The sequence below is a fragment of the Brachypodium distachyon genome, chromosome 4 (assembly GCF_000005505.3).
Source record: "Brachypodium distachyon strain Bd21 chromosome 4, Brachypodium_distachyon_v3.0, whole genome shotgun sequence".
NCBI classification, from domain to species: domain Eukaryota; kingdom Viridiplantae; phylum Streptophyta; class Magnoliopsida; order Poales; family Poaceae; genus Brachypodium; species Brachypodium distachyon.
The window spans coordinates 48,107,523-48,129,196 of NC_016134.3; the positions used below are offsets into that span (position 1 = coordinate 48,107,523).

General features: G+C 44.4%; 6 protein-coding genes and 1 non-coding gene across 12 annotated transcripts; 4 read left to right on the top strand and 3 right to left on the bottom strand.

Annotated features, from left to right (window-relative positions):
- Positions 1 to 16: 16 nt before the first annotated feature.
- On the bottom strand, positions 17 to 2,681 carry LOC112272429 (probable leucine-rich repeat receptor-like protein kinase At1g35710). Its single transcript, XM_024463154.1, has 2 exons — positions 2,540 to 2,681; positions 17 to 2,451 (listed from the first exon to the last, which is right to left on the bottom strand). The coding sequence occupies exon 2, from the start codon at positions 1,892 to 1,894 to the stop codon at positions 167 to 169; it is 1,728 nt and encodes a 575-aa protein (XP_024318922.1). The 5' UTR covers positions 1,895 to 2,451; positions 2,540 to 2,681; the 3' UTR covers positions 17 to 166.
- Positions 2,682 to 3,323: 642 nt separating this feature from the next.
- Positions 3,324 to 6,564, top strand: LOC100823101 (SAM50-like protein SPAC17C9.06). Its single transcript, XM_010240522.3, has 5 exons — positions 3,324 to 3,464; positions 3,553 to 4,168; positions 4,763 to 5,245; positions 5,531 to 6,040; positions 6,169 to 6,564. The coding sequence occupies exons 2-5, from the start codon at positions 3,698 to 3,700 to the stop codon at positions 6,247 to 6,249; spliced, it is 1,545 nt and encodes a 514-aa protein (XP_010238824.1). The 5' UTR covers positions 3,324 to 3,464; positions 3,553 to 3,697; the 3' UTR covers positions 6,250 to 6,564.
- A 2,194-nt stretch (positions 6,565 to 8,758) lies between these two features.
- Positions 8,759 to 10,829, top strand: LOC100823409 (transcription factor NIGT1). Of its 4 annotated transcripts, none has more exons than XM_024463156.1 (5): positions 8,759 to 9,366; positions 9,500 to 9,576; positions 9,734 to 9,776; positions 9,908 to 9,980; positions 10,166 to 10,829. In XM_024463156.1, exons 1-5 carry the CDS (start codon positions 9,120 to 9,122, stop codon positions 10,626 to 10,628), a joined length of 903 nt encoding a protein of 300 aa, XP_024318924.1. In that variant the 5' UTR covers positions 8,759 to 9,119; the 3' UTR covers positions 10,629 to 10,829. The 4 variants fall into 4 exon arrangements, with proteins under 4 accessions (XP_024318924.1, XP_014757684.1, XP_014757685.1 ...); XM_014902198.2 differs by having other exon boundaries at positions 9,914 to 9,980; XM_014902199.2 differs by having other exon boundaries at positions 8,760 to 9,366; positions 9,734 to 9,770; positions 9,914 to 9,980.
- A 1,034-nt stretch (positions 10,830 to 11,863) lies between these two features.
- Positions 11,864 to 13,291, bottom strand: LOC104585220. Of its 3 annotated transcripts, XM_024463158.1 has the most exons (3): positions 13,080 to 13,291; positions 12,141 to 12,920; positions 11,864 to 12,018 (listed from the first exon to the last, which is right to left on the bottom strand). In XM_024463158.1, the coding sequence occupies exon 2, from the start codon at positions 12,830 to 12,832 to the stop codon at positions 12,143 to 12,145; it is 690 nt and encodes a 229-aa protein (XP_024318926.1). In that variant the 5' UTR covers positions 12,833 to 12,920; positions 13,080 to 13,291; the 3' UTR covers positions 11,864 to 12,018; positions 12,141 to 12,142. The 3 variants fall into 3 exon arrangements, with proteins under 3 accessions (XP_024318926.1, XP_014758090.1, XP_024318925.1); XM_014902604.2 differs by lacking the exon at positions 11,864 to 12,018 and having other exon boundaries at positions 12,024 to 12,920; XM_024463157.1 differs by lacking the exon at positions 11,864 to 12,018 and having other exon boundaries at positions 12,024 to 12,970.
- Positions 13,292 to 14,766: 1,475 nt separating this feature from the next.
- On the top strand, positions 14,767 to 16,956 carry LOC100838535 (probable phytol kinase 2, chloroplastic). The gene is made up of 6 exons (XM_003579008.4): positions 14,767 to 15,197; positions 15,400 to 15,467; positions 15,546 to 15,680; positions 15,952 to 16,067; positions 16,187 to 16,301; positions 16,473 to 16,956. The coding sequence occupies exons 1-6, from the start codon at positions 15,081 to 15,083 to the stop codon at positions 16,750 to 16,752; spliced, it is 831 nt and encodes a 276-aa protein (XP_003579056.1). The 5' UTR covers positions 14,767 to 15,080; the 3' UTR covers positions 16,753 to 16,956.
- A 164-nt stretch (positions 16,957 to 17,120) lies between these two features.
- Positions 17,121 to 17,194, bottom strand: TRNAI-AAU. Its single transcript has one exon. It is a non-coding gene; the product is annotated as a tRNA-Ile (tRNA).
- A 465-nt stretch (positions 17,195 to 17,659) lies between these two features.
- Positions 17,660 to 20,458, top strand: LOC100838239 (mRNA turnover protein 4 homolog). Its single transcript, XM_003579007.2, has 8 exons — positions 17,660 to 17,844; positions 18,447 to 18,615; positions 18,897 to 18,987; positions 19,071 to 19,129; positions 19,239 to 19,299; positions 19,672 to 19,762; positions 19,847 to 19,923; positions 20,140 to 20,458. Exons 1-8 carry the CDS (start codon positions 17,817 to 17,819, stop codon positions 20,269 to 20,271), a joined length of 708 nt encoding a protein of 235 aa, XP_003579055.1. The 5' UTR covers positions 17,660 to 17,816; the 3' UTR covers positions 20,272 to 20,458.
- The last annotated feature ends 1,216 nt before the right edge of the window (positions 20,459 to 21,674 follow it).

Here is a 21,674-nt window from a genome sequence, read left to right on the forward strand (position 1 = left end):
TAAGGGTCCAACCAAATTATTATTCATAGCAATGAACTTTTGTAGCTGGCCTCCGGCACAAAGACCCGATGGTAAGGGGCCAGAGAGATTGCTAAATCTCATGTCAAGCTCAACCAGATTAGTTAAATTACCAATTTCTCGAGGAACGTGTCCAGAAATTTGGTTGTCACCAAAGGTATAATTTTGTGAGCTTTGTCAAATTCCCCAAACTGTTTGGTATAGCTCCTGTTAGTGTGTTATTGCTCAGCTCTAAGTCCGCTAGGTTGACCAAATAACCTAGTCCTTGAGGGATGTGTCCAGAAAGTTGGTTATCATGAAGGTACAAGGTAGTGAGTTTTGTCAAATTCCCCAAACTATTTGGTATGGCTCCTGTTAGTGTGTTATCGCTAAGCCCCAATTCCTCTAGGTTGACCAAATAACCTAGTCCTTGAGGGATGTGTCCAGAAAGCTGGTTATTGTATAGGTACAAGGTAGTGAGTTTTGTCAGATTTCCCAAACTGTTTGGGATGGAGCCTGTTAGTATGTTTCCGTTAAGCTCCAAGTCTACTAGGTTGACCAAATAACCTAGTTCCTGAGGGATGTGTCCAGAAAGTTTGTTGCCCCAAATATATAAGGTAGTGAGCTTAGTCAAATTGCTTAAGTCTTTTGGTATGGACCCTGTGATGGAGTTGTTGCCAAGTCCTAAGACTTCTAGGTTCAGCAAATAACCTAGTTCTCGAGGGATGTGTCCAGAAAGTTGGTTCTCATAAAGGTACAAGGTTGTGAGTTTTGCCAAATTTCCCAAACTGTTTGGGATGGATCCTGTTAGTGTGTTTCCGTTAAGCTCCAAGTCCACTAGGTTGACCAAATAACCTAGTTCTTGAGGGATGTGTCCAGAAAGTTTGTTGCCCCAAATATATAAGGTAGTGAGCTTAGTCAAACTGCATAAGTCTTTTGGTATGGATCCTGTTATGGAGTTATTGCCAAGACCTAAGACTTCTAGGTTCAGCAAATAACCTAGTTTTTGTGGGATGTGTCCAGCAAGTTGGTTACCATGAAGGTACAAGGTAGTGAGCTTTGTCAAATTCCCCAAACTTCTTGGGCTGGATCCTGTTAGTGTGTTTTCGTAAAGCTCCAAGTTTTCTAAGTTCACCAAATACCCTAGTTCTCGAGGAATGTGACTGGAAAGTTGGTTATGGGAAAGGTACAAGGTACTGAGTTTGTTTAGGTCACCTATACTTCTTGGGATTGAACTGGAAATTTTATTGTTAGACAAATCTAATATAGACAGATGTTTTAGTTGGCCTATTTCATCAGGGATAGGACCAGTCAAGTGATTGCCTGACAAGTTTAGGTTCACAAGATTACTCATTTTCCCTATAAGTCTTGGAATTTCACTAGAGATTTGATTGCCAGATAGCTCTAAGAAATGGAGTTTTGTGAGGTTTGCTAAAGAAGGTGGAATAGAGCCTCTTATCTGGTTGCCTTGCAAGAGCAGAGCATGGAGCTCTACGAGAACCTCAATACTCGAAGGAATGCTCCCATCGAGCTCGTTGCTCGAGAGGTCGAGGCTTGCCAAGGTCCTCAATGCTGAGAAGTTGAGGGATTCCAGCGTCCCTCCAGCCAGCCTCATCCCCTGCAGGGAGACACCAGTGATCACTGGCTGGTGCTGCCGCCCATGCACCACATGCATACCACATGTGATGCCACGCCAACTGCAAAGCGATGACATGTTTTCCCAAGATTTTAGGGAGACTTGGCTTTGGTTGCTGAGGCTGGCTTTCCAAGCAAGGAGAGCTCCTGCTTGTTCTTTCAGTGATGGAAGCACCACCGTGCCGGAGACAACTGCTGCGGCGGTGGCAATCATCATTATGCTGAGAGATGCAAGCATTTTGGAAGACAAGAGTGGTTCCATGGCTAGGATATGAGCTGGTGTTGGTTATTATGTGCCCCTCAGAGTTCATAGTAGCACCTTAAATACTCACACCCCTGCCTCTATCTCTTTGGCCGTGTTAAAAGAAAGAAAATGAACTAAGGGCGGCCATGGAATAGTCTGCAGAAGCTGGCCATGATTGATGTAGAGTGTGAGAGATACAGTCAGCTCCAGCAGTCGATCGAGTGAAGATACCTCAAAGTTACAGCCACGGAAAATGTATACATGGGTTTGGTGTGTTTGAATGTCTGATTTTCATTAAATTCAGGCAATCAACTGCCCTCGTTTTTTCATTTCTGCCCTTGCTCACAGAATAATGTGTTCCATTTGTGGCCACAGAATAATAATCCAGTATAGAGTCTTGAATGCTTGACGGAGATACCGAAAGTTTAATTAGCCATCCACATCCATTGACAAATCTATGCAGTTGGATCAAGTTGGCTTGTCATATGACTGATGAGCTTGTCATATGCAGTTGGAAGCATCTGCCCTTGCATCTCTATATCACTATATTGCAGTGTGTATAGGTTCTTCATCATCTAGGAAGTGATCGATCAACATATATATGTCAGAGAGTAGCTAAGCTAAGCATTAGGTCGATACTGTAGTAACTCCTATATAATTTACCTGAAGTATTGGAGAATGAAGATGCGGCTTGCTCTGCTAGCCAGTGCAGTACATGACATCTGCATCAGGTTCTTCCAGGACCCCAAACGGAACCGCAGTCTGCAGCGTGTTCTTCGTCGTATCAACAGCAAAAATCCATGACCTCTTGTGCCATAGCTTCACCCTTGCCGTCAGGTAATTGAATTAAACGACACCATTGTTTGTCGCCATCCAAGCTCGGGGACTGGTCAGAAACCACAAGCTAGGTTGTGCAAGGCCACTCGCTCTGAAAGCTCAACTGTCACTCACGTCCTGTGGATTGGCAGCAGGAGCAGCAATCCACTCAAATTTGGAATCACCTGGCTGTCGATTCTCATATTGGAAGCTTGGATTGTGTGTTGGTCGTCTTCCTTGTGCCAATATATCCCCACGGAAATCGCTCATCAATTCGACGGAATCGAGGTCCAGCTCAACGAACTTGAGGAGTCCATTCAGCGGCCGAACCGGCCGCCTTCGAGGCGCGGCACGCAGAGGAGGCACGGGCTTGTTCCGGCGGGGATGCGGCGCCAGAGGTCGAACCATCCCATGGCGCCGCCACCGAGCGCGATGGCTTGGATGGTGAGGTGGCCGCCGCCGTCTCCGTGGTCTCCTTGGGTAAGAATCCCGACCTCGTCAGCATCTTCATGGAAGAATCTGCCGCCGCCGGGGAGCAGCCGGAGCGACGGATGCCCGCCGTCGGGGGTCGGGGAAGAAGGCCGCCGACGACGTGTCCTCCCGGTGCCGAAGAGGACCCCGGTGGTGGACATGGGTGAAGACAGCAACTGCAGACTCCGTTACCTAGGCGAGAAGACGTATTCCTGTAAAGCGTGGAACGGAGGGAGTAACAAATTGGTGGAGGCTGAATCATGGAGATCAATTGGAGACCCAATTTTTCCTTTTGTATGGCGTATGTAGATATGCAACTACATTTTGGCACCATATTTTGCTACCACGACAAACCTCAAAGATTTTGTTTTTGTTAAAAAAAATCACAGCTTTTCGGAGTAATCGAAAGGAAGAAGAGAAGAGAAGAAGAAAGAAACAAAAAATACAGTGTGCGAACGAATCAAGGCAGGTGGGGGTGGGGATAAACATTTCTGCTCCTTTGCTTCAGTCGAGGAGTGCTCCCACGTTCCTGCAATGGCCTCCGAAACCAACTACCCCCCACGCTACCAAGACGAAGACGACGACGAGGAAGAAGAAGAAGAAGATGAGGAAGACGAAGAATTCGACGAGGACCCCTCCCGGCCGCCGTTCGCCGGCAGCGAGGAGGACCGCCTGGAGGCCGTGCTGCGGCGGCTGGCGGCGGACGAGGTCCGGATCCGAGTGCACGGCGTCGCGATCCGGGGCTGCGCCCGCACGCGCCGCGCCGCCGCGGAGGCAGCCGTGGGCCCGGACCTCGCGCGCGCCGCCACCGTGCCGGAGCTCCTGCGCGCCGCCGCGGCCGCCGGCGACCGCCTCCGCCGCCTCGGCGCCTTCGACTCCGTCTCCATCACCCTCGACGCCGCGCCGCCCGGGGCCCCCGCCGACGGCGTCCTCGTCCTCGTCGACGTCGCCGAGGCTCGCGGCGGCGCCGGCGCCGGCGGGCTCGGCGTCTTCGCCAACGCGGAGGTGCGCGCCGATCTCAACGGAAAAAAAATTCTGGATTTTATGTTGAATTGAGCTGCCTTGCTTTGCGTGATCCATGTTGTGATCGCTTGGGTTCCTTCACTTGTTAAGATCAGACCACACGCACAGTATATTACTTCGATTTAGAGACGAGATTATAACCTAACAAATTCCCAACTGAATGATTGTTGTTTCTTTCGAACATGTACTCTTACAGAGTGTACTTAAGTAAATCAAGTGATTTGTTTTGCTGTCACAATGATGATACAGTTTTTCTTCATCTTTTGCATTATCGGATCCAGCAGGTGTTGTGTTGGCACCAATGTAATGTTTTGGATGATGCATAGGGGTGAGAAAATTTGAGGCGTATGTGTATCTGTATCAAAAGAATGGAGCTGTAGTTATTGCTTACTTGGAAAGAACGAGATAACTCTCTTATTTAGCACTCATGGATGCATGTATGATTGTGGTTGCTTCACTTGTAATGATATATCTTCAGCCGGATGTTTTTATTTTGCTGTTTGTATTTTATGTGCTACCCTTCGTGCCAAACTCATGTTTATGTCATCCATCTTCCTCCTTTTAAATATGTTGCAGACTAGATCATGTTCAATTGATGGTTCACTGAGGTTCAAAAACCTATTTGGATACTGTGAGACCTGGGATGCATCCGGTGCTCTTGCTTTGGATCAGACACTGGAGCTTAGGGCCGGGGTGGCAGTGCCAAGACTGGGAGTGATACCAACTCCACTGACAGCTCGAGTATCATTTCTCTCCGAGGACTGGTTAAAGTCCTCCCTCAAAGAACACCTGATGGGCGTTTCTGTTGGCTTGCTCTCCACCACGAACCATAATCTTGCTTACAATCTGTCATGGAGAACTATAACCGATCCAGCACGGAAGTTCTCCAATTCCATAAGGGAGCAGTTAGGACATAGCCTGCTGTCCTCTATTAAATATACATACAAGATTGACCAGAGAGATTCAAGTATAAGACCGACACGTGGATATGCTTTTTTATCGTCTTCTCAAATTGGAGGTCTTGCACCAGACAGCAAAAACACACGTTTTGTTAGACAGGTATGTCGAAAATATACGCATCTGCACTTCATACTTTGTGTTCCATTTCAGGATGCAGATTAGTGTCCTTTCTTTTCAGTCTCTGCTTCCACTTGAGAAACCAGCAACTTCTACTTTCAGTGAGAGAATCTCCATTTTTGTTGTCTAGAGTCTAATGTGCTATGCGTCAGACAAAATAATGTTTTTATCAACTGAACTTGTGCAAACAGAAACATCTAGAAGTTGCAGAGAACATACTTACTCATTTCCCACTAGCATCACTTACTTTTATTCATCTTGTATTAGGAACTTGATCTTCGAGTGGCTATACCGCTGGGTGTGTGGAATGGTGCTCTGAATGCCGGAGTGGCTGCAGGGGTCATCCATCCATTGGCAAGAGGAGCAACAGGCTCTATCTCGCCACTTCCAGAACGTTTCTACTTGGGTGGCAATAGGTCTCTTGTGTGCCGCTTGGGTGGACCATCATCGCTATTGGGCTTCAAGTCAAGAGGGCTGGGACCGACAGACTCGCAAACCTGCGCCCCCAAGAAATCTGAAAACGACGCTTCCACTTCTGAGCAAGATGCCATGGGTGGTGACATAGCACTCACCGCCTTTGCTGATCTGTCATTTGATCTACCTCTGAAGCCACTCAGGGAGCTCGGAATTCATGGACATGCATTTGTGTCAGCTGGGAATCATGCTAATCTAACAGAGTGCGATATCAGAAAATTTCATCTTACCGAGTTCCTACAAAAATTCAGGAGTTCTGTAGGAGTTGGCGTAGTTGTGCCCACCAGATTGTTTCGCATGGAGGTTTGTCTTTAACATCTTTTATCTGCTTCATTGAAGTAACTGATGAATGAAATTGTTTTGTCGATGATATAAAATTTCAAAACACATGAGTTGTTTTATTACTGAATAACTGCTTTCCCCTTCTCCAGATCAATTACTGCCACATCCTAAAACAGTTTGATCACGACAGAGTGAAGACAGGCATACAGTTGAACTTCTCTTCGCCCTGATTTCTCTTACAACGGCTTCTCATTGAGATGAATATTTGTATTATTTAAACCCCACTTATCGTTCTTTTTTCTTCAAGCTTATCTAGCAAGCGCTTCTAGAAAAATTCACAAACTGTAGGTGACGAATTCCTGTCCTGGCTTATCCATTTAATGCTGTGACCTGTAAAGTCTCGACTTGAAAATAAAATAAAGAGACAGCGCTTCAGTTTTCACTGCTGATCTATGTTCTTTTGGGAGTGAGGAAATAGTGATGTACAAAGAAAGATTATATGCATTATACTGTGTAAAGATTTTCCTGGAATTATGTTTTGGAAATTCTCATGAATTGTCTGCTGGCCATCTTACTGTTTTTGTCATGCAAATTGTCAGACAGTCACCTTTTATTTGGAATAGAATAGAAGCACATAATAAGTCATCTCCAACTATTTCAGAACAATTCTATTGCTCATCTCAGAACAAAGAATATGTACATCCAGACAGGAACAGCAGATTCAGATTTCTAAAAGGACGGCGATATCTCTATCCAGGTGCCATGTACAACTCTGTTTTTCTGCCGTTGCAGGTGAGGCATCAGCCACTATGTTTGACATAACATGCCACAGGTTGGTGAACTTGAAAAATGTTGGATCATATCTGACATAATGCTGATGGGATGCTCTCTTCTTTTTGCAGTCGTACCTGCGCTCTAACTAATTTCTTATTGGCTTTTGTCGTGAAAATTCCTGTACAGGTTTTTATGAATCTGTTTGATGATCTAATCACAAAGTTAATTGGACAAATGAAGTAGATGGACTATTATTGCAGCTAGGGTCCTGAGCTGTCCAAGTTAGTTAGTCTTTGAAACGGAATCTTGCAGACAAAAGAGGATCTTTATTGTGGATTGAAGAGTCTAGCTCTGATTTGCTCTGAAACGAATTTTAGTGGAATAAGGAATTGCATTTCACCATGCATGTGCCAATAATGGCAATAATGCAAAAGTGCAAATTGGACGTGCATTCATATTCCATTTGGCCGGAATTGAAATCTTTCTTTTCAGTAGAAAAACCTCCCCAAGAAAAATAAGATTATAGCTTTATTCTCCAATTAATCATGCAAGAATGTCAGCTTATTATTTATTTTCTTTGGAATGATGATATATCAAGTGGTCAATGAGTTTTCATTTGCTTAGAGAAGGAACTGTAATCGTAGGAAAACTAAATTAAGGGTAAAACTAATTAAGGAGCGCGTGATGATTACTGACAGACAAACTATTTGCAGTACCAGAGTAGTATATGTATCTACTGGAGATGTCACTTCCTTAATTTTGTTCGGAGAGATTCAAAAAGAAGAATTTAATTGTGTACAACATGTACCTAAAAGTTAAAGTGCATGCTATAAATCTATCATTCAACCAAAAGTTTGGTTAGGGTTGAGTCATGCATGGCTACTTTTGTAGTCTTGTATGTACAAATGAAATAATTATTGTCCCTTAATTATGTCTGGATCTGGACTATGTATATATATATATGCATGTACACTTTGTTTGATCTGTCTAAACCTATGGTCCATTACATTTATAAGATAATAATTAATCATTTTAGCAAGGATGGCCCCCTTCCCTTCTTGATCGAACAATAGTCCCTGCATATATGCTTTGCTACAACCTGAACACACTGCATACAGTGTTGTGCTGGTCCTATATATGTGTGTGTTGCAAGTCATGCATGAATGATGAAATGGATGTATGTGTACATCCATATGAGCTATATATGTAGCCATTGTACCTAATTAATTAATTGCCAGAGCAAAAGCATGTAGCATTTCCCTTTTGTTTGTTCCAATTATCTTTTCTCTCACTACATTAGCTTAGCTAGAGCTAGAGTTAGTCTATACAAGACAATGATTTGTGCTTAACTAATTCTGTACTACGTGCGTGCATGTACAAATATAGCCTTTGATCTACATCAGGTTTGATGGATATGTGCGTACAATGATACTCCATGCATGCATGCAACTTGTGCCCTGATCAGTACACTTATATTAGTACACAATATGCATGCAAAATGGTACTTGCTGGACAGCTAATTAATTAGAAGTTTGTTAGCCTTGGAATCATCTGATCTAGATCTCTCTCTCTTTTCCACACCTACTAGCTAGGGACTGATGCAGAAAGCTAGCTACAGACCAAATTAAAATGCTACTGCTAGTTAGGATCCAACCAAAGACTTTTGTACTAGTACTGATTAACTTTCAGCAGTAGCTTATTAGTTGTGCATGCCTCTATCTTCTTTTTCTCAAGGAATAATTGTCCCATCTTCTTCCTCTTATTTAGTGATCATCGATCTTACCAGCAGTACTGCTAGCTGGTCGGTCGATCAGTTTTCTTTTTCGAAAGGAAACCATCAGTGCATGCAGTACTACTTAATTAATTAGTACTGTAAAAGTTAAGGTTAATTGCACATATCGATCGATCTAGCTGCTTTCACCTTCTCCATCCCCATGCATATATGCATGGATCCATCCATATATCTGTGTTATATATATATATATGCTTCCTTCCAAAACCTACCAGATGAACATATGTATGAGATCATTACTTTTGCTACATCTTCTCACATGCACACGCCAGCTTTAATTCCCATATGCATGTCGACAAAGCTCTAGCATCATTCAGGTAGATAGATAGAATTTAAAGTGATGATCTCACCTCCATTTTGGCCTGCTCTCTAGCTATCTTCCTCCAAGATTCATTACATCACTGACGACATGATATCAGTCTCAGAGGTCGTCTCAAGGACTTCACTAGCTAGTTAGCTATCTATAGCTATAGAATATCTCAGCTCGATCATCCTCATCTGTGGACCAAGATCATCTCAATTAAGGACTTCGCCATGGATATTATCGGTACAAGCAAGGGAAACGGTGGAGGATCATCTAGCAACGATGATATAAGCAGCAGCACGGTGGAGGAAGGAGGAGGCCATCATCATGATGATCAGGATACTAAGGCCGGAGATCTCTCGACATCTTCGACATCGGTGCGCCCCTACGTCCGGTCCAAGAACCCCCGGCTCCGGTGGACGCCGGAGCTCCACCTCTGCTTCCTCCGTGCCGTCCAAAGGCTCGGCGGCCAAGATCGTAAGCCGCTGCTTTATTATATCATTCATTATTTTTCCATGAACATGTTCCTAGCTATCTGTATTTATGCATCGATAAATTCTCGATCAATGGTGATTTTATATGAAATCCATGCATGCTTGATGATTTATAGGTGCAACTCCTAAGCTCGTTCTTCAGTTGATGAACGTCAGAGGGCTTAGCATAGGCCATGTCAAGAGCCACCTCCAGGTATATATAGTACATATATATACAATCTCTACACTTCCTGCACTTGATTTTTGTTCATCTTCTTCCTCTTCCTATATATAGATCAATTTCTTTGTGCATCAATTAATCTCCTCTTGAATGCTTGATGCATCTTTTAAATTCTGCCGTCTTCATTCAGATGTACCGGAGCAAGAGGATCGACGACTCGGGCCAGAGTATGTGTATGATAAGAATTTCCTTATTATTTACTTTGTGTTCTTTCTTCTTCTTCTTCTTGAGAAAATTTCTTTAATTCTTGTTCTTTTGGCATGGGCTGAGTAGTGTATCTTGTCTTTAATTTAATTTTGTGTAGTTATAGGTGGTCATATTTCCTTTCCTCGTGCCTTCCATCATGGTCAGAGTGGCGCCGTCACCATGTTGTCAAGGTAGTTGGATCCATTAAATTTCTACTATTTCAGTTCAGTTGTTCTGTTACCGCATATATGTGCATGCACACTACCAAATTATTCAAGTAATTAATCAATCCCTTTATCCTAGCTAGCTAGCAACATTGTTGATCTGACTACTGATCATCTAGCTCCTAATAAAATGATGCATGATGATGAACTAGGTTTGGCACTACTCCATGGAGAAGCAGCTTCCATGAACAACCACCCTGGCTCCATGGCCACCAGCACTTTCCTGGATCAAAACCCTACTACTCCTTCTCCTCTGCAGCTCAAGCCGGCCAACATTTAGCTAGGGGAGCTGCTTCATCCAGCAATCCAGATCAACTGATGATGCAATTGGGCCGTACTCCATCTCCAAATGATCATTATACCATGAACCACCACCAACAACAGAAACGATTGGAGCCGCAATCGACGGTTGAGAACAGCGATGATGTCCATGCCCCTCTCGATCTCGATCTCTCCCTCGGTGTCGCCATGCCACGACAGGAAACGAAGCGGAGGAGATCTGCAGGATGCATCTGGGTGAAAGATGGAAATGTTGGCAAGATTAGTGGCGATGAAGAAGAAGAGGATGAGAGTACTGCCACTATGCTATCTCTGTCCCTGTTCTCTCGATCCTAGCTAGGAATATGAGTAGAACTAGTGGTGCTAATGATCATACAGTAGCAGTATATGCAAGGAGAGAAATTCAGTACTGATGATCTCTCACCATATGATCAGCGATGTAATATGTTAATAGAGGAACATATATGTGTACCCGTATATGTTATATCATAATCATTTTAGTTATCTTACAGTTAATTTTACTTGATCCGATTTATATATTGGTGCGTCTAAATTACTGAAGGTTTTTTCCCGAATGCCCGCAAAACTTGCATCGTCGTTTCAGAAGTTCTTTTTTTCTTCCTACTTGTTTGATGAAAATATGTATATTACAAAATCATACTGAAATTAGTGAGATTCTAGCTGGTAATTACTGAAATTACTTCCCTTGAATGTGGTCTAGGTAGTGATTGTTAAGGGTAGGATAGCACCTGAGTGTGTGAGGGTGGTGTCTGAATATGTAAGGGTAGATACCCGAAAGTATAAGGGTAGTACCCAAATTGTTGAGTGTGTGTTAGAATATTTGTGGTATTCCACACTAGTTTAGGAGTACTCTTCTCTTGTAGTATATATAGCCAATATAAGAAAATCATTTGTCCCCCTCTCCAAAGTTAACAGTGATCACCTATATATATGTATATCACCTTGATAAAGCACAGCATGCCATGGATCTTTTTAGATCAATGGAAGATTATACTATTTCAGTCACACTTATTGAAGTGTGCCACATTGACAAACATGATATATTCCATTTCTAGATGCCACTGAGATCTGAGATATGGAATTATTATGTGCAAGCTAGTCCACATGAAATTAACATGGTTAGGTATGATATTGACAACGCATGCATATGCAGCACCGTCCAGCATGTGAATTTCTTGCCAGCTTAATTTCTCAATTTCTCATGCATGCATGGAGAATTTGCAAGAAAATGATGGCTCCAGACTTTCAGTGGTTCAACTCAAAACGTCAGTGACCAATTCTTCCTTTTCATCCAGTTAAGAGAAAATGGAGTCTTTTTCGTACCATTCTTCAAGGTACTGTCGATCATCAGTGAATGCATCTCTGTCCTTTCTCGAATGGCCGGGGCATCTGAATTTGTACTTATTAGGCCGTTAATCAGGCTAATTTCCATTGTTATTCTGTCGAAATTGCAGTCCTTGTCTTTAATTATATTTTCTCCATTTTCTTCGACCAACCACCAATAATTCCTTTTAGTTTCTTAATTGTAACATTGAACTTTGCTCTTCAGAATATTGGATTCAACAAGGATTAATTATCTGTTGCTTCTCATTTCTAAAACAAATCCCTAATATGTATATACACTGAAATGTAAGAGGTATTTCAACTGTCCAAGTTCAAGCTTTGGCTCATGCATGATATGTTCCAGAATTTGAAACCTGAGAACCTGCATGAAACATGTCCATAATTTGATTCAAGACTATATATGTGGGCAAATTAAAATGGCGTGTCTGTGTCTCGTATGAAAAAGATACAAAAATCACATCTTGTTGTAGTAGTATAAATCACCTTCAGTGTTGAAGGGTGCTGGTGCAATATATCACATTTGGATCTGGTTCTTCCAAGATTCCAAACGGAACTACGGCTTGCAGCATCTTCTTCTTCATGTCCAGAGCAAGTATCCATGTCTTGGGGTAATATAATTTGGGCCTGGCTATCAGGTAAACGACATCATCCCCATCCAAGCTTGCACACGGGTCCGAGACAAGAAGCTTCTGCAAGGAATGCGTCGTTGTCGTCGCCGCCTTCTCGCAGCAGTAACCGCCGCCCTGTGCCGGCAGCACCAGCCGCAATCCAGTACCGAGCTTCTGCTGCTGCTGCGAGTGCGAGAACACGGCGCTGTCATCCGGTATGATCTGGTAAGCTTGCACCGGCGTCGGCAGGTCCTCCTGCCAGTCCTCGTAGCGGCTGCTCATCCCGGCGTTGCTCCACGTCGTCACCGACCAGCCCTTCACCAGCAGGATGGGGAACCCAGTCTCGTCGCTGACATCGACGGCGTCGAGCTGGAGCTCGACGAACTTGAGACAGCCGGCGCCGGCGCCGTTGACGAAACCGATGCCACGCGAGTTCATCCCGCGGCCTAAGTGCGTGCGGCCGATGATCTGGGTCATGGGCAGCGGCAGTGGGATGCTGCGGAGCGTGAGCGGCTCGCGCAGCAGGTCGCAGAAGATGATGCCTCGCCAGAGATCGACCCAGCCCATGGTGCCGCGCTCGCCGCCGATGGTGACGACGTTGGTGGTCAGATGGCCAGCGAGATTGTATTCCCCAGATGGTAGCTTGACAGGCAGCCTTTTTGTTGGAATTTTGGGTTAGCTCAAGGTCCAATCTTAAATTAATTTCTGAAAAATCTCAAAAGCCCATTCATGTAGTGGGATGAGAAGTGGGAATAGTCACACCTTACTAGTTTAGGGGGCGTTGGACCAATATATAAAATATGTTGGTTCTCACCTCTTGAGCAGATCGCCGGAAGAGCAGGCCTCCGGAACCCCGACCTTCGAGATCCTGCCGGAAGACGGTCGATAAAGTTTTTGGGGAACGTTCTCACACGACTGCTCGCTTCTTTACGTTCTTGTTTCGTGGGCATCTTCATCACCAATGGCCGACGACCTCGGAAATCCCGCGGCTCAGGCTGCACAACTCCAAGCACAGCAGCAGGCTGCTCAACTCCAAGCCCAGGCAACTGCTGCTGCACAGGCACAAGCGCAGGCACTGGCCGCTGCTCAGGAGGTAGTCAAGGCTGCTGCTGCTGCCGGCGTGAACATCGATGCCACCGGACTCGTCACCGACCTCAACAAACAAACACAAGAAAAGAGTACAGCACCGTACGTAATCTACTATTTTTTGTTGATTTTGATTAGTAGTTTTATTATTCATGCCGTGAAATTAGATGAGTTTTATTGCTATGCGTTGCTATTTAATTTATCTAATTTGCATGATATAATATGTTACATGTTTTACACACTGTTTTTTATTAAATATTCATCGAATTTACCTAAATAGTCAGCACTTTTCTTGTCCTCCTCCACCGAGAGCTTGACGGAGGTGTCCCAGGCCCAGGCCTTGGAGCGGAAGGCGAGGGGCCGGAACTTGCCGTTACAGGGGACCAGCGCGGCGATGGTGAACTCGCGGCCGTCTCCGCGAGGGAGGATGCCGACCTCGTAGTCCTGGAAGTAGGTGCTGGGGCGGCCGATTGGGGGGAGCGGCCTGAGCGAGGGCGGCCGTAGATGAAGTAGTCGCGTTGGACCTGCGAGAGAGGACGGCCGTCGGTGTTGATGGATACGCGGAAGAGGATGAGGTCGCCGGCGACGGAGAGGACGCGGGGTGCCCCCTCCGCGGTGGCGGCGCCGGGGCAGTGGACGCAGAGATTGGAGGGGTGAGGCGGGCGGGCGGGGAAGAAGGACGCCTTGATGGTCCGGCCGCCTCTCGTGAAGGCCGTCGCGGAGGTCTCGTTGGAGTCGTCGCCGAAGTAGCCTTGGGAGGCAAAGAGGACCCAGGCGGGGCAGCCGGCGGTCGCCATGGGCGGCGCTGGGTTTTTCCTTGTTGAGGTTTTTTTTTCCTTTTGAGGTTTAGACTTTTTTTCAGCGAATTTATGCAACCTTGATGGGCCGGGGCAGCCCGTACACCCCTTATACTGCGTGATTGGGCCGGTTTTTCATGGGCCAAACCTGAGTACATCGTGCCCTATGTTTACTGCACCAAGAAAGAAAAATAGTTTGTCATCCTCGATGGCAGCTGACGTGACCTTTCCATCACAACGAGTGATCCTTAGATCAGGGATTAGATGAAACCCCTTTAGGGCATCCTCAATAACAGAATGAGTACGGACTTTCCACATCTTTTAGAGTTAACGGTAAAAAAACACGTGCAATGAATTGTGTATTTAAACCGACTCTGGATAATTTGTTAGCATTAAATGAGATGTTGTGCAATTGTTAAAATATCGGCTCTTGGCTGACTCTTCGTCGAGTCTTTTCTTACGAGTCCAAAGAGTCGGTTCTATTTTCTTTCATATTTCTCTTTCTTTCACACAAGCAAAATTTAAATAAGAGTCGATTAAAAATACCCATTGCGGATGCCCTTAGTTGTTTGTACGTGGGACAGAGTTTATCTCAATCTATGGTGGTCGGGACGCGAGATCAGTTTACTCAGGTTTACCACCGATGCAGTTCTGAATGTGTTCTTGGATGTTAGGATTACAATGAGTGGGAGAGTTAGCAGCCCATGATCTCAGTTGGTCAACGCAGAGCCAGATCTGAAAGATGTTCGTGGTGAATAAATTAATGGTGGAAGTATAAAAGAACAAAAGCAGCTAGATAGTGAAGCCAGCGTCTTAATTGTACGGCAGCAATTTGTCTCAATCAGACAGCAGACACAAGGCTGTGAAACAAAAAGACTCGAGCTTTGAGCTCCCCCCTCTGCGAATCAGGACAAGCGTTGGTGGATCGATCCATGTGGACGGAGAGCCCGCTGCTCCGGGACGCCGGCGCCGCCGTGCTCACCGGAGCCGCCGCCTTGGCCGTGCTCCGCGTCTGGGAGGAGGTCGGCAACCGCGCCCTCTTGGACCAGGTAAGCTCTGCTCTGTACTCACTCACCACCTAATTTCTTTTCTTCTTTCTCATCCAACCGGTGCTTAATTGTTTCGATTTGAAGAAAGAAATTCTGGGAGGAAATCATGTCTGAATTCTGGATAATCAAGATTCAGGAGCAAGTTATTTGTGGGGCAATTGATTGGTACTACTAACTGACTGACCTATCTTTTGCCCTTCAGAAACTCTGCAGGAAGCTGGTGCACATAAGTGCTGGCCTAGTGTATTTCCTCATGTGGCCTTTGTTCAGGTAGATCAGATCAGACCAGCAAAGCAGCATTTCCTCATCTGGTGCATCTGCTTTGCTAACAATTCTTCTCCATTTCAGTGCTGATGATGTGTATGCTCCATTTCTTGCTGCAATTGTCATTGCACTCAACATCGTAAAGGTGATCCTGATTGGACTTGGTGTGGTTAAGGACGAGGGTGTGGTTAATTCAATGACAAGACATGGAGACCATAGGTACTGTTTTCAGTTAACTTTGAATGAACTAGTTATCTACTAGTACTTCAACAATTAAAAGATTCCATTTTAAGAATTTTATGAAATGGCCTTTAGTTATTAGTATTAGAGATCTCTTAGTATTAATGATAATACTACTTGGCTGATCCCATTTCTCTTGTTGGCAGTGTGTCAATCTATAAGCGTGTTCCTGCCTATTCTACCAATTCCTTTTTTTTTCTGACAACAATGTACTAACTTAATTATCTCCATCTTTTACTCTTGCTTCCAGAGAGCTTCTGAAAGGTCCACTGTATTACGCATGTGCTATAGCTCTCACTACTGTGGTCTTCTGGAGGACATCTCCCATTTCGATTGCTGTGATTTGCAATTTGTGTGCCGGGGACGGTAATTAGCTCTATCTCTGCAGTTACATTTTTCTCTGGCACTGCACCTCTGATTCTTCAGGTCAAAGGTTTCAGAAAGAAACAGCATAAATCATGTTACATGTATGTTTGTTCATTCAGGCGTGGCTGACATAGTCGGGAGGCGTTTGGGCCACGCGAAGCTCCCCCACAACCGCGACAAATCCTACGCCGGAAGCGTCGCAATGTTCTTCGCGGGCTTTGTCGCATCTATCCTGTAAGCTGATTTGAAACCTTTATGTTCAATCACAGAACCATTACGGAAACCTGAACTCACTGTCGAGTTTTCTGGCGCAAATTAAGCCTGAAATGAACCCCAAGCTTATTCTCTGAAAGACTGAAGCTACAAAACTGAATGTGCTATAAAACCCTGTATCTGCTGCTGCAGTTTCATGTGCTACTTCCACCTGTTCGGGTTCGTCGATGAGCTGAGCTGGGCCGTGGTTGGTGCCTTTGGTGCCACGTCCCTCGCTGCAGCAGTCGTCGAGTCGCTGCCGGTCAGCACGAGCCTCGACGACAACCTGACGGTGCCGGTCGCCTCGGCGCTCGTTGGTGCCCTGGCTTTCTACTTCGTTGGAGGTGCCGGAAACCTGTGCTGCGGTGGCAATGGAGGAGTCTCTGCATTCGATGAGGTGGCCGTCCTTGCACTTGCAGGCAGCAGCTATTAGCAAGCCGGCACTGCAATGATCAACTGTGGTTTCTGTTTTCTGCAACTGTAATTGTGGATCAATTACAGTGTGTGCCAGTGTCAGTTGTGTAAGAAGAATGGTTGTTAACTTGTATTTTTCAGAATCCAGAGGAAAAGCACTGTTGTTGACTGTGCTATACTCTCAGTTCTGAATTAGATTGCATTAGCATGACGAGACACAGAAGAGGAGTTTTCGCTGGATCAAATTTAGATACAAGGGTAAAACAAACAAAGCAGCATAAGGATCAAATCTTGTCAAGAAAAAGAAGCAGAAGAGAATTTGGAATGTGGGATTAATGACAACATTAAGTTTAACTAAAAGAGAGGGAAAAACTTTTTTAAAAAAGATGGCCCATGCAGGTCTCGAACCTGCGACCTTCGCGTTATTAGCACGACGCTCTAACCAGCTGAGCTAATAGGCCAATGACGCAAAAAATCATTACAGAATTTATAGATAGATGGTTGAGATATCTCGAACTAACGCGATCCCTCCTTCTTCTGGACTCTTGAGCAGAGACAGAGGAACACACAAGCCAAGAGGACCGCAAAGACCAGGACAAGGACGACGATCATTGTAGCCCCTCTCGTCGTCCTCCATCCTCGCACTCCTCGGACGACGCCATGGCCGCTCGATGAATGTATCAGCTAGCCAGATATAGCGTACTTACGGTTTGTCGTGTCGGGATACAGAACCGTGCATATATGCATACGGTTTGGACGACTTTTATGAGTGTATATCAAATCAATCCATAATTTCTCGAGGGCTCACGCTCTTGAATGAATACTTAAAAGCGACATGAAGTCTTTTTTTTATCAGGGATAAAAAATTAAGCTACTCAGGCTCTACTGGGCCTAATATACGCTTACTTGAAGCCTTATCTAGGCCCAACCCAGGCCCATTCTGCGGCCTCCTCCGCCTTCCTCCCGACACCAACAAAAGCGAAGCCAGGACGAGCCAGAGAACCCCTCTCTAAACCCTAGAACACACCCCGGCATCCCCGCCGCCCGCAGCCGCCGACCCCGCAGGGAATCCGACCCTCCGCCATGCCGAAATCCAAGCGCAATCGCCCAGGTAAAGCAATCCTAGCTGCCTCTGCTCGCTTCCTCTTCTAACCCTGGAATCAACAACCCGAGTTTTAGCTTGGTCCGATGATCCAAACGAGGATGGCTACCTTAGTTCCAACTCGCTGTAGTTCAGTTCATATTAGTTGAAGTTGGGATTGTAGTTGGCTAGCTAATTTCGCAGTGCTTGCTTCTAGGCATAGTAAACGGTGCTTCATACTTGCCTGCTTGGCAACTATGTATGCAAATTATGAGCGTGCCACTCGAGGATCGATCCTCTTCTCCTGTATCCGTGCCAAAATTTATGTGCTTTCTAGTTAACGATCAGCTGAACAACCGAGTGTAAGCTTCACAGCTTGTTTTATTCTTTTTGAGACCGAAGGTAGAGGATGATTTCTGCCACATGCTGCAGTTTTATTGATTTAGAATTGGCAAAACCGAGCTAGTGTACAAAGATTCAGTTTTGTTGGACTGAACTGGAAGAAACAAAAGACTACGTAGAATTGTGAATGCCTGTAAAAGAAAGAATGGAAAAAACAGTAACGACTGACAAAACGACTTGATAGCTTGTTTTGTTTTACTTGCTGATGCAATGTTTGATGGTGTCTGCAGTCACCTTATCAAAGACCAAGAAGAAGCCTGGTCAAGAACGCAAGGGCAGGGTGGTGACCGAAATAAAAGATGCTGCTGAGAACTACAGCAGTGCCTATGTCTTCACCTACAATAACATGAGGAATCAGAAGCTCAAGGACCTAAGGGACCAGCTCAAGTCCTCTAGCAGGTTGGCATTGTTTATTTCCTACTGAACTGTTACGATGTGCTACTGTTATCCGAGTGACATTGTGTGTAGGAAGCAATTTAGGATATGTTTTGTGTTGAACCTTCTCTGTCCCAACAATGACAGATTTTGAAATGTTAGCAGTAGTTAATTGGGTTTGAATGGGACAGTTTGCATCTGTTTGTTCATATACATGCAGCTTTATTATGCTATCGTGGATTCTAGGCAAAACTGGTGATTTATGCTACATTTTGTTTTATAGCTACTACATGTTTTGTTCTCAGGATATTTCTTGCTGGAAAGAAGGTCATGCAGATAGCATTAGGTCGTACAGCTGCCGATGAAGTTAAAACAGGCATGCGTAAGCTTTGCAAGGTGATTCATTGTCTGTCAGTGTCTTGTAGATAATGTAATCCACTCCAGTCTTTTGAGGTTTTGCTGACTGTTGCTGTATTTAGTTCCTTCAAGGTTCTTCTGGGTTGTTGTTTACAAATCTCCCAAGGGATGAAGTCGAGAGGTAGTCTCCTTATCTGATAGTCTTTATCTTTGCATGAGAATTTCGTATGCTTGTTTGATTATATACGTGCTGCAGCTAGTAACACCGTCATCATATATCATGTGTGCAGCTTATTCCGAGATTTTGAGGAGCATGACTTTGCAAGGACAGGAACCGTTGCAACTGAAACAGTATAACTTTTTCTTTTGCCTCATGTACATGTTCATAGCATTTAGTTTCACAAAACAAACTTGGAAGATAAGTTTAGCTAAACAAGTGCCATGGTTACCAAAGACAGTGTAATGTGATGATTCTAGACATGTAAAACTAGCAGTATAACTTTGTGAAAATTAGCTCAAACTCTCTTTTTCTCTCCCATTGATAACTCTATTATCACATAGGGGAGTGCATTCTATTAAGTATTTCGTCAAGAACAACTGTTGTTTATGGTAGCTGCTTAACAACGAATGATTTTTTCAAACTGTGTTACTGTTCTGAAATAGATGCAGTTTTAGTTTCTGGGATGCCATAGTTAACCAAGTTACAACTCTATGATGCCTCAGGTAGAACTAAAGGAAGGCCCCTTGGAACAGTTTTCACATGAAATGGAACCCTTCCTACGCAAGCAAGGACTGCCAGTTCGCCTGAACAAAGGTTTGCAGATAACTGTTATGCTGTTTGAAGCTGCCAAACAAAACTATTTGTTAGGATTTACAAAGTTGGCCTTTGTTGGTGCAGGTGTTGTCGAATTAGTTGCTGATCACGTCGTATGTGAAGAAGGGAAGCCCCTTTCACCCGAAGCAGCACACACCCTGGTATGTATATAGTAGATACTGATTATGATCAAGCATTTTTTTTCGTTCTTCCTGTCATCACATGACTGCTTTACTTGGCTTAGCAACACACACATACAGGTAGTAGAATTCGCTCTTCGTTATTAGGGTGTTCCAGGTGTATCAGTGCCGTTGTTGTGCCAATCTGTTTCTTTTGCATTGAGAAATTGACATCCCTTTGATTTCCTCTCGTGGCAGCGCTTGCTTGGGACGCGGATGGCGACATTCCGGCTATACCTCGTCTGCCGCTGGTCTCCGGATGACTTTGAAGTGTACAAGGAAGGATTGGAGCAGCTGGGAGCTGATGAGGCGGCTGACGAGTCATCTTAAAAAGGTTTTTTGTCGGATGGCGTGCCGGGGTTTTCAGTGGGGTGCCTGTTGTCCTGATGCGTTCAGACAGTTTTCCTCTATGCCTTTGTACCCTCGATTCAGTAGAAATCTCAAAATGTATGAGTATGAACTTACCCCAGTTGGGCATTTCTCAAGTAGTGAAAGAGTTGATGTTTCGTGCGTGCCATTTGTGTGCATACCATTCTGTTTTCAGCTGGCTTTTAAATTTTCTTGATTCAGAATGGGACAGTTGACTGACACAGCACATACGCGTCTAGATATTCTGCCTTAATTAACCGTGTGGCTGCAAACATGTACAGCGCCGGCGTCGGCCAGCCGACCAGAGGATTGATCAGGTACTCCTACAAAGCATCCGTTGACATCGATCTGCCAGCTCAATTAGTTTTGACAAATTCATTCATTGGTGCCTTGCTGAAAAACAAGAAAACGTTGAATACTATTTATATTTGACACATATATGCTGACATTAATACTGTCACCATACGACATCTTGTTTTTTCCATCTCATTCTTCCCTCTTCTATTGACCCGTGGCTCATCCTACTGGACGGTCGAGTGCACGCCAGGACTAGCATGTGAAAGCACAAGAAAAACTTGGATACCATTTATTACATCATGGAAGTTTCCCTGGAAACAACACAAAATTTAATGAGCGTGGAAAAAAAATGAAACGAAACTCGAAGAAAAAAAGAACACTGTCCACATGACTTGGTGAAGCATTTAACGTAGATCTCCTCGCATAAAATCTCTCTTCCGTGTCCAAAAATTCACCAAGGAACCATTCTCGTGATAAAAAAAAATCCTTAAAACCGTGGGAACAAAAAGAAAACGTGCAAGCTACTTGTTCCATTCTAAATGTTTGGACTTCCCTTCATATTTCCCATGCAAGTAATTTTGTCATTCGTGCGCACAATCCTTTTCAATTTTCTCACCACCTCCTAATTGCCTCACCCACTTTCCGTTTTAAAAAAAATGATTTTCACGTATTTTCAAGATTTGAGTTTGACCAGCAATTAGACCAACGATAGATGAGTTACCGACTTACTGTAGTAACGACAAGGTGCTATAAAAATTCCGTTAGATTTGTATTTGAAAAGGTTTTCGATTATATAAATATACAACACATTTTTTTAAAGATCACCATTATTTGTCAAATGACTAGAACGGGGAAAAGATCTGGCCGGACAATAGTGATCGTTGACAGACCATGTTGCGCTTACAAATGCCACGTAACGAAGGAGGCAAGATCGAGTTCAAAGGACGCACGATCGATCGTTTTGCACGCAGGAAACCAATAAATAAATTCCTCATATCCTTAGCTAAGCATGAGAGAAATTTATTGATACACACACGGAATTCAAACAAGAGATTGCGCCGCTGACG